Source organism: Gracilinanus agilis, chromosome 3, assembly GCF_016433145.1.
Source record: "Gracilinanus agilis isolate LMUSP501 chromosome 3, AgileGrace, whole genome shotgun sequence".
In the NCBI taxonomy this organism is placed as follows: Eukaryota; Metazoa; Chordata; class Mammalia; order Didelphimorphia; family Didelphidae; genus Gracilinanus; species Gracilinanus agilis.
The window spans coordinates 629709876-629724034 of record NC_058132.1 but is presented as its reverse complement, the minus strand read 5'-3'; the positions used below and the strand labels follow the sequence as shown (position 1 = coordinate 629724034).

The following is a 14159-nucleotide window of genomic DNA, read 5'->3' as shown; positions in this document are numbered from 1 at the left end:
TCAAGTTCAACTGTGGCACCTAAATGAGCCTGACTCAGTTCCATTGCATAGAGCCTAGAGACTACCTAATCCAGCGATCTTTCTCTGCCTTTCCCACCCCAGCATTTTACAGATGAGATGCCTGAAGCCCAGAGAAAGCAGGTGGCAGAACCAGAACTAGAAACCACATCTCCCAGGCAAGGGTTCTTTCTATGATGTTTAATCAGTTTGAATCGAATTTTTAAAGTGAGATAGTAATCATCCCTTATAAATAAATGAAGATAAAAGCTAGTTGGTGTAGGGAAGCCATTCCATCCAATCCATCTCTGACTTAGTAGATAGATAGATAAAGCCTGGGGAGTTGCTTGGTTCCCAGGGTCATCTAGAGGCAAATTAGAACCTAGGTTTGTGTGAATTCCAAGTTCAGTATTTGGTTTACTTAGACCATTTAGGATTTCTAGGATGTAATTGAAACATAGTTATTCATAGCCCTTTTAACTCTTTGCTGACCACCTCTGTTCCAGTTCTGATTCGATCTCTTCTCTCACCTCTGCTTCTAGTACCAATATTGCCCTCCTATTTTTCCTTTGCAGACTTATTGATTTCCAGCTTTGATTCTGCTTTCACTTCTCCGTTTCTGGATCTAAAATTAAAAGTTTTGGTAATTAGTGGATGTGGGATTCAGATATGTATCTATATCAAGGTAAGTCCTAAGGCAGATCAATATGATTTGTTTTGTTTGTTTTTTTTTAATTTAGGAGGAGAAGACTATCCTATATGATACACATCCACAAACTAAAGTAAATAGCCTCTTGAGCACAGCAGGATAATATGGGTGTTCAAGTGGATGGGGAGTCCCATCTAGAGTTAATACAAATTAATTAGTCAGCTTCAATAATAATCTATCCTGTTCTTCATTGTGTTTCAAATTTTTATTTTTCAAAGATATACTTTTTCCAATGAATTCTCATCCATGTATCCAAAAATGATGTCCACAAATCAAAAACAATCAAATTCAGCCATAGTCCAAGTGGGGATGGCTCAGATTCAACTAAGAAAAGATCAGGTACATCTATTGATAAATAAAGGACTATTATATAAATAATACAGTGACTAGTTTGGTGTTGTTCCAACTCAACTTGAGTAAAACAGAATTTAAGGATAGGAAAGAAGAAATAATTTAAACTATAGCATCAAGAGATTTAGGTTAAAGAATTTTTATTGATAAGATTCTTAAATATCATAATTGTTTTCAAGAGTTTGGGTAGAGGGACTAGATCTTCTTCTTGGTTAGCTTTGGTAGATCCAGGAAGGTTTTTATATGTTTTTCCTTAAGCAGGATGGACTAAGTGACTTCCCTAAAGCTAAAATATATACTCTAAAGAATGCATATGGCAGGGGTGGGGAAAACAAGCCTACCTGTCAAATATGTGATTAACCGAGACAATTCTTTTTTTAAACCCACATTTACCTCCTACACAAGCCTGCTGTTATGCTGCTTGTACTACTGTAATTTGATTTACATCAGAAATAATGAATCCTGTGAAGATAGTTATTTTTAAAACATGTAACTACCATAGTTTAAAATTTGCCCTCAAATTCTCTTTGTGTCACTCATTTTGGGTATCTCTTCCAAATCAGAGTTCTTTCAACATCCATAAGAGTTGGCAAAATTATAAAGTTGCCCAACTGATGAAGACACTGTCATGACCAAAGTTATTTGCTATTCACCCTAAGCATTTAGGTCCCAACTGTGTATCAATTCCTGACTCACAGACTGCTTCCAAATGACAGGCAATGCTAACAGCAACCAGGCAAGTTTGTTTGAAAACAAGTGAAATAGGGGACACTGAGCCTTTAAACCAAGTGTTTTCTTTGGCATGGAAAGCCGAGGCTTGAATTAATAATGGGGAAAAGCTAATGGAAGCCCTGAAAAAACCTCTAACGTTCAAACAAGACTGAGAGGGTTGTACAAATATGTCTATATTTCCTCTATAAGTTATAGCAAAAAACTGTAAAGAACATAAATGTCCAATTGAAACTTAAGTTTGAAATAGGCCACAGAAACCTGTTGCTTTTGAGAATTTTCTGGTAAAGAGTGAAAGGCAAACAGCTGGATCACCTACAGCTGTAGCTGCCCCCATTTTACTGGTCTGTCGATCCATCAGGAGCTACTGGTTCTCCTAGGCATTTCAAGTACTATGAAAATACTTAATATAATTCTATAATAAATGCTTATTGACAATTAATAAATAAGTATTTAAGTGCCTTCTATGTCCCAAGCAAGGCACTAGAAACACAAAGACAAAAATGAAATCACCCCTGCCCTCAAGAAGCTTATGTACTATTAGGCAAACAATACAAGCATAAGTATATGCAAAATTTATTCAAAATAAAGACAAAAAATGTTAGGAGACAACATTAGTGTCTAGGGCAGTAATGGTTTAAGCATTGGCATGTGTGCCAAGCTGGCATGGGGAGCCACTCCATTCCCCCTCTTCCCTGAGCCTGAAGACATCTTTTGCATGCCCTGCCCCTCTGTCCAGCCACCCAACGTGAATGTTTCCTCCCTCTGCTCTCTGGTAATGCAGGGGGCTCTCAAAGGCAACTTGAAGTTGCAGTTTGGGCACATGAACTTGAAAATCTTTGCCAACACTGGTCTAGGGGAATCAGGAAAGGGGAAAGCGGTACTTAAGAAGAATTTTGAACAAAATAAGGAATTCTAAAAGGTGGACATGAAGGAGTGTATTCCAGGCATGGGGAATGATTACAAAAACCAGAAGGTAGAGTGATGAGTATTGTGTGTGAGGAAAAACAAGACTAGATTGGCTGCACCACAGAATGCAAAAAGAATGTATATTTAGGTTGGAGGATATTTTGAAGCCACATTGTGATGAACTTTAAAAGCCAAAGAGGATACTAATACACTATTGGTAGAACTGTGAATTGATCCAACCATTACAGGGAACAATCTAGAATTATGCTCAAAGAGTTATAAAATTGCATATACATTTTGATACAAAACTACCACTAATAGGTGGTATCCTAAGGTGATCAGGAAAGAAGGAAAATAATCTATATGTTCTAAAATACTTTTGGCAGCTCTCTTTGTGGTGGGAAAGAACTGAAAATTAAGGAATGTCCATCAATTGAGGAATGGATGAACAAATTGTGATATATGATTGTAATGTGTATATTTTTCATAAAATTCACAATTTAAAAAATTTTGTTTGAGAAAAATTTTAGGAAAAGAAGCTTGGTAACTCCTTGAATCAAGAAAGTGAACTGTTTGGAGAAAGTGCCATGAAGAAACCTACACTGCATCAGAATATCCAGAATGAACTTGGGGATGTAATTGATTGAACTGAAGGGGGTTGAACATTGATTCTGAATGTAAAATCTTATGCCAAAGGGAATTCCCCCTGTAATGGTGGGGCACCGGGGATGTTATTATTATTATTATTATTATTAAATGTAATCTAAATGGTTTGTGGGTTCACACTGGGTTGAAGGAGAGACAGGACCAACCAGGATAGGGAGACCAGGGTTTACTGCCAATTTGTTAACTGTCACAGGAATGGCAGTTGGGCCAGGGCCTATGGAACCAGCAGGCAAAAAGGTAAAGGTATATAACAGTTTAATTGGGGGAAATAATAATGAAGGATGGGGATAAGGGATTCTATACTTACAACCTAAGGGCAAACCATAAGGGCAAGGGAAGGACTTGACTACTCTATTCTAATTGACTTAAGCCAGGCAGGGCCCAAAGGAAGCAGTTTTGAAGTCACAGGGAGGCTCCTCCAAACCTGGATCCAGCCAGGTTTGGTCAACTCAGCTAAAAGGCCTGAGGATGGCTTTCAATTGGGGTCTCACGGTAATCCAAGGATGGTCACAGGATGCCAAGAGCCAACTCCACCAAGTGATCCAAGGTACCCAGGTAGGGAGAGGGAGTTTGAAATGCTGTCCACCAGATCACAAACCACTTCCCCACTTGGTGTTACCCTGCAGGTCTGTTGTCCACTGCTGAAAGCCTCCTCCTCTCAGGATTCCAGGGAATCTGGATGCAGTTTTTCCCTAACTCTGAGATCTCCCAGGGTTAGCAACAGTTATGTCCCAACCACTAATGGAGTCTCTCTCAGAGCACAAGCCCCACTTCCTGCTCCTTCATTCCATCTTGGAATCCTCCAGCCCTTCCTGCTAGGTCCAACACTAATACTAAATTAATTGCTAAATAACCCTCACAACACCCCCAATTGGCTTTTTGTCAATGCATCTAGCAAACATTGGCTTTGCTCTCTATCTCTTCTATTTCCCACTTATCTCTAACTATTGTAATTTCCTCTTAGAAAGTGCAATATTGTGTGCATCTTTAGTTAGAAGATCTTTAAAGTATAAGATAGTTATGTTGAAATGATCCATTGGGGAGACTAGTCTCCCAAAGGATTACAGGGGGGATTGTGAAGATGGGATTGACTCTCCGCTTGACTATTTTTTAATTAATCAATCAAAATTTGAACACCTCTACTTGACACTAGTTGGAGGAGTTCACAAGCCACTTAAAGAGCTCCACCCTTTCAACTCAATCAGTCAGAAACTTGTGAATCCTTTAATAAGAGTTTACATCCCCCATCGGATGAGAGGTGGAACCTACAAACACTGCCCCACTGGGCAGTGCTAAGCAAATTAAAAGACTGCAATTGATCCCCATAAAATGGAGGAAGGGACAGGAAAGGACATTAAAAAAGGACTATTAAAGATGATGAACTTCCTGTGCAAAAGCCCTTCATCCTGAATTTTTGGGTTGAAGGAGCTTGGACTGAGACTGCAGCTCTTGTACTGCTTCTGGTAAGACTGCTGCTGGATCTTCTCCCTTTGGATCTTCTCCTGACCTTCCTTTCCTGGCTTCTGGAGAGATTAGTTCCTGAGAGGCCTCCCCTTCTTGGAGGAGGCCGTGTGGGTTGAATCTTTGCTTAATTCGACACCAAGTCCTCTGGCTGAAGGGTTAATGAGCCCTGTGTGGGTTGAGCCCAGGACCAGAGCAACATTTAGGGTGATGTGGTAGACTTCTTACTCTACCCTCTCTTTCATTTTTCTACTTTCACTCTCTCCACCTCTTTGTAAATAAAAGCTGCTAAAAGTCATTTTGATTTGGGCTATATTAATTTTAAAAATGGCAACCACAGTATTATCTTTAAATTCTCATATATTTTACTCAAACCCTTAATTTACTCAAACCCTTAATTCCTTACAAATGGAATACTATCTCACTGTAAGAAATGACAAATAGGTTCATTTTTTTAAAACCTGGGAAGACCTATCTGAAATTGTAAAGAATGAAATGAGCAAAAACGATAGAACATTATTTATAGCATCAGAAATATTGTTTGAAGAATGACCTGTGTATGTCTATCTCTAGAGAAAGAATTGGTAAACAGAAATAGGACACAGTTTATATATACATATTTTTTTTGTCAAATGATGCTTCCCCTAGTGTAGGAAAGCAAGGAATGAAGGGCGTTACCTGGAAATTTTAATATAAGAAACAAATTAATAAATTAAAATTTTTAAGGTCCCCAAAAGAAGAAGTTATCTTTGTTCCTCGAAGTCAAAGGGAACTATCAGAGTTTATTGAATAAAGTGACACAATCAGACCTACATTTGAAGAAAATCACTTTGGCACAACTGTGTAGAGAAGTGGGTAAAGATGAAGCAGGAAGACCAACGAGGAGGGTTTTCAGTAGAATGGACAAGAGGTTATGAAGTTTTGAACCAGGATGGTTGTCCTTTATTAGAGGTGAGAGGGAGGTAGAAATGGAAGATTTAAAAATTGATTGGATATATAGGGTGAGGAAGAGTGAGGAGTCTAACAATAAAGCCAAGATTGCAGGCCAAGGTAGAAGAATAGTGCTAAAATTGATAGAAAAAGGAATGTTTTGAAAGTGGGGAGATTTGGTGGGAATGATTTGTTTTAGAGATGTTGAGTTTGAAATGTTAATAGGACAAACAGGTGGAAAATCTAATAGGAAGTTAAAGATATATGAAGGATATATGGGGTGTTCAAGGAAGATTATTACCTCTGGCATAAGGACTTGCTTTTAAGGGCTTCTCTCCTCTTTTGGTGTTCATCTGCCACCCACCTCTCACCTGTGGCTCCAAGAAGCTACAGCATACACAGCAGCTACACCCTGGTAAACTGCCTTGGCAGATGGGCTAACCTATGTTGAAGGTAACCCGTGGGCCACAAACCCATAAGAGAGTTAAGGGGGTGTTTATCTCAAGCACATGAAGACTTCCTCTGGCAGAAGTGGCTGATGAGAACAATTTGTTACAGCACCTGTGAAGGCAACTGCTGTGGAGTACTTAGAGGTTGGTCAAACACTAAAGACTCCAAAGTCACCCACTGCATCCCAAGCCATCATCAGTAGTCTTGACTTTTGTCTTGCCACTAGATGTTGATGGCTCTGGATGAGAGTGAGGCCAACAACTTAATGTGACTCTGCCTCACTAAAATCCAACTCACACATAAGTACCAATATCACCCTACGATGACATTGATCCTCTTTTAAAACAAAGGACAAAAAACAAGAGATATATGAAGAGAGCTCAGGAGAATCCCATAGTATAGCAATATATTTAACAAAGCATTACAATTAGAGTGGGTGACTTTTCAGGGAAGTGATGAGATTGTAATTTATATCAAGTAGCAGGGTATGCTGCACATCTGAAGAGTCAGAATTCTTCTTTTACCTTTAGAAGTGTGCCTGAGAGGGCAGAACTAAAAGTTTTTCTAGACAGGCATACCACAATGGATAAGAGCTGGTTTCATGAAAACAAAATGTGGACGAAATGACACTATGGAGCTATTTTGTTCCATGGGAACAGTGTTACAATGGGCAGTTGACTAAATGTTTTAGTAGAATCTCAGAATTAGAAGCAACTTTACAGTCCAATCTACACCTGAACAAAAATGCCCTCTACAACATATTCATGTGGTTATTTAGCAATGGTCTTGAAGAATATCATCTTTCCAATAGGATACAACTGACACTTTTGAGGAGTAGTCTATTCTAGCTCTGTTAGGAAGTGTTTGTTTATATCAAGCAGCTCAAATCTAATTCCTCTTCCATTCAAAAGCCTTTCAACTATTTGACTCAGCTAAATAAATTTGAACACAGTTAAATCTTAAGGTCATCATCTTCCTGGTTTTCTTTCTCTGAATAATCTCCAGACTTATCGATGGCTTTTAAAAGGTGTATGGCAGCAGAGTGGGGGGAGGTGGAGTTGGGGGGGTGGCAGCTAGGTGGTTCAGTGGATTAAGAACCAGACCTGGAGATGGGAGAGTCTGGGTTCAAATCTGACCTCAGACGCTTCCTAGCTGTGTAATCCTGGACAAGTCACTTAATCCCCACTGCATAGCCCTTACCACTCTTCTGCCTTGCAAACAAAACACAGTATTGATTCTAAAATAGAAAGTAAGGGTTTAAAAAAGTGTATTGTGAGATTTGGTTATAAATTATTAGTAAAATTGTTCTGAAATCAAATAATTCTAGGCAGCTTTATGCAGGTTTTGCCCATATACAATAATTATGATATGAAAAAATGGTTGAATGAATAAGAATTGGAAGAAGCTACAATGGTAGTTGTTGATAAAGCTGCCACTGATTTGTATGTATATTTTATTGCAAAGTTGATTAAAGAAAAATTTTAAGATAATTACTTTTTAAGAGTACACTTGACTAAAATCTATTATTTCCCACTTAAGATAAATAACCAGACCAATAATTTTAAATAGCATGAGTTTATTAATTCAATTCATTTTACTAAATAATTTATTAAGTGCCTACTCTGTGCAAGGCACTGTGCTAAGAATGTGGACTACAAAGACAGAAGTGAGACAATCTGTCTCCAAGGAGCTGACATTCTTTGAGAGCTATATGATCAGAGAAACACAGCACAAAGTAAACTGAAGAAGAAGGCACTAGCAAACAGAAGACTAAGGGAAAGCTTTGTAAAGGAAATGGAATGAGTGGACCCCAGAAGACAAGGATTCTGAGGCAAGGATGAGGAGGACATGCATTCCATACAAGAAGGATAGCAAGTAGGCAGGGTTGGGAGATGGAATGTCAATTTCAAGGAACAACTAACTTAATTGCCCAATTTGGCTGAAACAGAGTTTATTAGATAGAATAAACATGTATTTCAGTTTGTAGCACTATTCAAGATAATAGCAATGCTGATTGGGATGACAGCCATAGCATATCAGTCAAACAGCAAGATGTAAGGCATTTTTAAGAAAGGATTTTGACTTAAAATATTAATATGTAATTCATGCTGAATGATCAGATATGATGGATCAATAGTGGAGTTGCACTTGTCAAGGTTATGATATTAATTCATTATCAAAAATTAATATAACCCCAGAGAATCAACCAAAAAACTAATAGAAACAATTAACTTTAGCAAAGTTGCAGGATATAAAATAAAACCATACAAATTATCAGCATTTCTATTTACCATTGACAAATTCTAACAGCAAGAGATAGAAAGAGACCCATTAAAATAACTGTAGACAATACAAAATACCTGCCAAAATAAACCAGCAACTATATGAATACAATTGCAAAACACTTTTCACACAAATAAAGTCAGACTTAAAACAACTGGATACACATTAGTTGCTAATGGGTAGGCTGAACCAATATAATAAAAATGATAATTCTACCTAAATTAACTTACCTACTCAGTGCCATACCAATCAAACTATCCAAAAATTATTTCATGGAGCTAGAAAAATAATAACAAAATTGAAAGAACCAAAGGTTAAAAATATCAAAAGAATTAAGGAAAAAATATGAAGGGAGACATAACCCTACCAGATATCAAACTGTTTAATAGCACAATAATCCATCAAAATGATCTAGAAATAGAATAGTGGATCAATGGAATAGGTTAGGTGATCAACACACAATAGTAAATGACCATAGGAACCTAGTATTTAATAAACTCAAAGATCCAAGTTTTGCGGGGAAGAACTCATTATTCACAAAAATTGATAGGAAAACTAGAAAACAATGTGGCAGAAAGCAGGCATAGACCAACATCTCACACCATACACCAAAATAAAGTAAAAATGGATACTCAATCTAGAAATAAAAAGTGATACTATAAACAAATTAGAAGAACATGGAATTGTTTATCTGTCAGACTTATAAAGGAAGAATTTATGACCAACATGACAAAGAGAACATTATAAGAAGTGCAATTTCAATTACACTAAATTAAAAAGGGATTGTACAAATAAATCTAATGCAACCGATATTAGAAAAGGGAAAAAACTGGGAAAATTTTTTTATAGCAAGATCTCTCACAAAGAAATTTAAATTTTAAAATTTAATTTATTTTTAAAAATTAAATCTTAAAAATCACTGAAAAATTAAAACTATAGTAATATAAATAATATAAGAATAAATATGAACATAACATGTTATATAATTTAATAAATGAAAATATTAAAAATAAAAAATAAAATTGTCTATTGATTAAAGAAGTACAAAATTAAAGAACTCTGAGATACCACATCACATTTACCAACTTGTCTAATGTGACCAAAAAGGAAAATAATAAATGTTCAAGGGGATGTGGGAAAATTGGGACACTAATACACTGCTGGTGGAGTTGTGAATTGGTCCAACCATTCTGAAAGGCAATCTGGAGCCATGCCCAGATGGTCATAAAACTATATCTACCCTTTGACTAAGCAATATCACTACTGGGTTTGTATCCCAAAGAGACCAAAGATAGGGGAAAAGGACCTACTTATACAAAAATACTTATAGCAACTCTTTTGTAGTGACAGTTTGGAAACTGAAGGGATGTCCATCAGTTGGGGAATGGCTGAACAAGTTGTGGTATATGGTTGCTATGGAATACTATTGTGCCATAAGAAATGATGAATGAGACAATCACAGTGAAACCTGGAAAGATTTATATGAGCTGCTGCAAAGTGAAGGGAGAAGAACCGAGATCACACTGTATATGGTAAAAGAAATATTGTATGTACAATGATTGACCCTGAAGGACTATACTATTAACAACAATGTAAGATTCTAAGATAATCCTAAGGAGCTCATGATGAAAAATGCTGTCCACAGCCAATGAAGGAACTGTTGGAATCTGATTGCAGATCAAAGCATTCCATTTTTCACTTCATTTCCTTCATGAGTTTTTTCTTGCATGTTTGATATGTATCTTCTTTCATGGCATGAGGAACATGGAAATATGTAATGCATGATAGCACTGGTATAACCTATATCAGACTACTTACTTCCTGACTTAGGGAAGAGGGAAGGAGAGAATATGAACTGCAAAATATCTAATAACAATTGTTTCCATCTGTAATTGAAAATAAAATGTTAACTTCTAAAGAAGCTAATAGAAAGCTATATACAATTTTTGGAAACTATTTCTCTAGGAAATAATTGCATGAAAAGAAATCTTACAAGAAATTGTCATTTCAAAGTAAGGAAAAAAATTTTTTGATGATTCAGTTTAAATGACAGAAGAATAAATGAAGTGGTAAAAGAAGTCCCATCTTATTTTCTTGTAACTAGAAAATGTTACAATTTAGTCTAGAATATTTTAATGCTGAGATTATTCACATTACCTCATAAAGGCAGCATGGCATTGTAGAAAGATACTGGACTTGAAGACAGAAAACTTGAAATCAAGTCATGCCTCCATCCCTAAATGCCAATGTGGACTGGATAAGCCTCTTAAGCTCTCTAAAAGTGATTCTTTATCTAGTTTCTTTGTATACTGAGCACTAAGCACAGTTCCTTGTACACAGTATGCGTGTACACAAATCTGCAAAATTAATATAATACCTACCTACCTCAAAGGATAGTGTCAAGAAAGAACTTTGTAAATTGTAAGTCACTACATAAATGTTAGGATTTTTTTCAATACAAACTCACATATATGGTCACATTTCTAGAAGAAAAGGTCTACCATGCCATTGGACTTAAGAAATTGCTGAGGAATGCAGGATAATGGACCTAGAACTGTCCATAAAAAATAGAAAAGAGAAAGATAAAGTTGAGAAATACAACTTCAAGTATGTGTCCTGGGGAAGGGGAAGTGGTTCATAGTATTAAACACAAGCAAATACCAACTAAATGCTAATTTCTGGAATGCATGCAAACACTACTAGCTACTTGACCTCAATTTTAGATTTAGGTCAAATTTTTCCAGTTAACCGATATCATATATTAAAGTAACATAGTACCTTATTGCTAACTTCATTTTGCATGACAGTATTTAATTTAATCAAGATATCATCTTTCTCATTTCATTTTATTTCTTTTCTGCTTTTCAAGTACATTCTTAATACAATTGATAAACATTATGCCAATGTATAATCCAAAGTCAAATTTTATTGTCTTTTTTCTTACAATGTTATCATTCAAAATATACTCCCATAAGTAATTCATGCACACAGTAGGTGCTCAATAAGTATCTTTTTTATCATGTATTATTTTTAGAATGATGAAAATCCTGATGTCAAATCCCAAATGGGATGTGCATAATTTTGTAGTAGACAAAATATATAATTTTACAATAAATATTTTATAAGAATTCATCGAAAAGAGGGAGCACTTACAGTTTGGTAATTCCATTAAAAAAGAAAAAAAGGAAAAAAAGAAGAAACATACTATGCTAAAAACCTCTATTTTATGATCCCTGGATCAATAATGCTTATAAACCTAGGGCTACCTGCACCCTATGGCCATAAGGCTATCTAACATTCAAGTGAAAAGATTATGCTTAGCTTCCACTTAACAGAAATCCTACCTTTTAATTCTATGGCAGGAGTACAACAGATTTTCAAAAATTTTAATTGTATTCCCTACATAACACAAAATAATCCAATATACTCTTCAGCAAAAAAAAAATAACACTCAATTGTAAGCAGGAAGAATCATATACAAATAAGTACTAAGTCATACTTATTGAAACTGTTAAACTGTGTAAAATATTTTGGTATGTAACACAACAAATCAAGATAATTTAAATATAAAATAAACCTCTGCAATAAATATTGTTGGAAAATGGGATTTTCTTCAATGTTCACAGAAACAAAAATTATACTGTACCCACAAAGAAAACCATTCTAAACCCTTATTTTTAGTTTTAGCTTTAAAAGTTCTAGGTGCTTTCCCCAGGTAAAAGAAATAAAACTACAATAGCCCAATTAAAATTATCTTCCTAAAAAGTGAATATTAAATTCAGCCATATCATGCTAAATTTTTATAGTTGTGAAATCAATAGTTCCACATTTCCTATGTATCTCCCAGAGTAAGGTCAATTTATATTTACTTTTAAGTAGCTGATATAGCTTTTGAATAACAGATATAGTCACAACTACTTCCCCCCTCAAAAAAAAGTGAAAAGGTAAACCAAAAGGCTAGAAAACTGTGTCTGCTAAATTGTTCCTAACAAAATCCATGTTCAGTGGATTTTTAAAACTATTTACATATTTTATATAACATAATTAACCTATGAGTCTTTAAAGAATGGCTTTGACATTATTTTTACATTCCAACTCACACCTTAATAAATTTAGCTGCAAGTTATATAAATATTCATGGTCTAGAAATGAGTTAATTTCTTGGGTAAAACATTGCATATTTAGAAGTCCGAAAGCCAAGTAAGTCCCTTATTTCATTTCGGAATTTTGATAGATCTTGGCGAAGTTCATTGAGATTTTCTACAGTTGCTTGATCTGTGCTTTGCATCTTCTGTCTCATGGATGTTAAGTAACGGTGGACTAAGCAACACATCACTTTTTGGTAGTTTTCATCTCTTTTTTGTTTCAGGTTTCTCCATTCCTTCAAAACAAAAAATAGCATATATCTATTAGTGATGATTATTTGCATTTATACAAACAAGACATATTTTTAATTTTTGGATGATACTCAAGTACATAAACATATAATCCTGTAAGTGTAAGTGCTTCTGTCCTTTCTCAATCCATCATATTCCTATAACTACATGTTTTCACTTCATAGTCTTTCATATTTATTTATTTCAAACTAATTTGTGAAAGTAAGAAACTATGGTAATTAATGTGATATCACTGCAATATACACTCAATTATTTATTCAAAGAAAATCAATCCTTCTTTTCTGATCTAGTTTACTTACCTGTACTCATCCTATATTTTTTAGTTATAAGAAAAAATATTATGTACTCATAAAATAGAAAAAGCTTTTAACTCAATTTGAAATTCAAAATAGACTTTAAAAATGTTGAGACAGGCAATTATTTTGCTTTCATGGAATTTTGTTAGCAGAGATATATTTTTTAATTGAAATGAGACTTTATAAGACATACCTAAATTATCACAATTTCTTACCTTTAAACTGTTTTGCCGTTTGACCTTGCCCTTTGATGTATGAGAGCAAATCCACTTACTAAGGCTACTTAGTAGATAGCAAATGGTTTTGGGAGAAGGAATGATATTGAAAGGTGGAGGTAGTGTACATTTGTCATCAAAGTAGCTAAGCCACAACTTAGCACGGGCAAATTTCCATTCTTTGTCCTCATGATTCTGTAATGTTAAGGCATATGAAAAATACTGTTGAAAATTTTATGTTAAAAATCCCACATGTAGTCTTAAAATATTAAATTTTCATGATACATTAAAGAAAATAATTTATCTCATAACTACATACTATGGTATCAAAATTCATAATTGATATTATTTATATTGTAAAAATATATACTAAATGTGAAAATGTATACTATTCCAAAATTAATGATTATGATCAAAGCTTCAAAGATACTTTTCTTCATATTTTCTACCCTTTTTGTTTCCTAGATTTAATATTGACTGAGGAGTATGAAGATAATTTTTTAGAATTATAGAACACTTACTGCTATCAACTGAAAGCTTTTGTGAAGCATGGCCACTAACAATTTGGTAAGAACGATAACAACCACAACATTGTAAGTACCAACAATAACAGCTCCAACAAAAGACTGCAATTCTTCACCGTAGCTAAATCTTGTAACAAAGATTGCTACATGTGCTAAAGAAAAAATATACCAGAACAAAGCAAAGCAAGTGCCAATGAACCTGTAAAGACAATGAAATTTTTTGTTAAACAAAATAGTGAAAT

General features: G+C 34.9%; 1 protein-coding gene across 1 annotated transcript in view; it reads right to left on the bottom strand.

Annotated features, from left to right (window-relative positions):
* Positions 1–12638: 12638 nt before the first annotated feature.
* The window catches only part of TRPC1 (transient receptor potential cation channel subfamily C member 1), a 76750-nt gene continuing 75229 nt past the window's right edge, over positions 12639–14159 (bottom strand). The window contains exons 11-13 of the mRNA XM_044670839.1: positions 13915–14116; positions 13394–13588; positions 12639–12866 (exon numbers count right to left, since the gene is read on the bottom strand). Coding sequence (XP_044526774.1) covers positions 12639–12866; positions 13394–13588; positions 13915–14116 — 625 coding nt within the window. The remainder of the gene's footprint in view (positions 12867–13393; positions 13589–13914; positions 14117–14159) is intronic.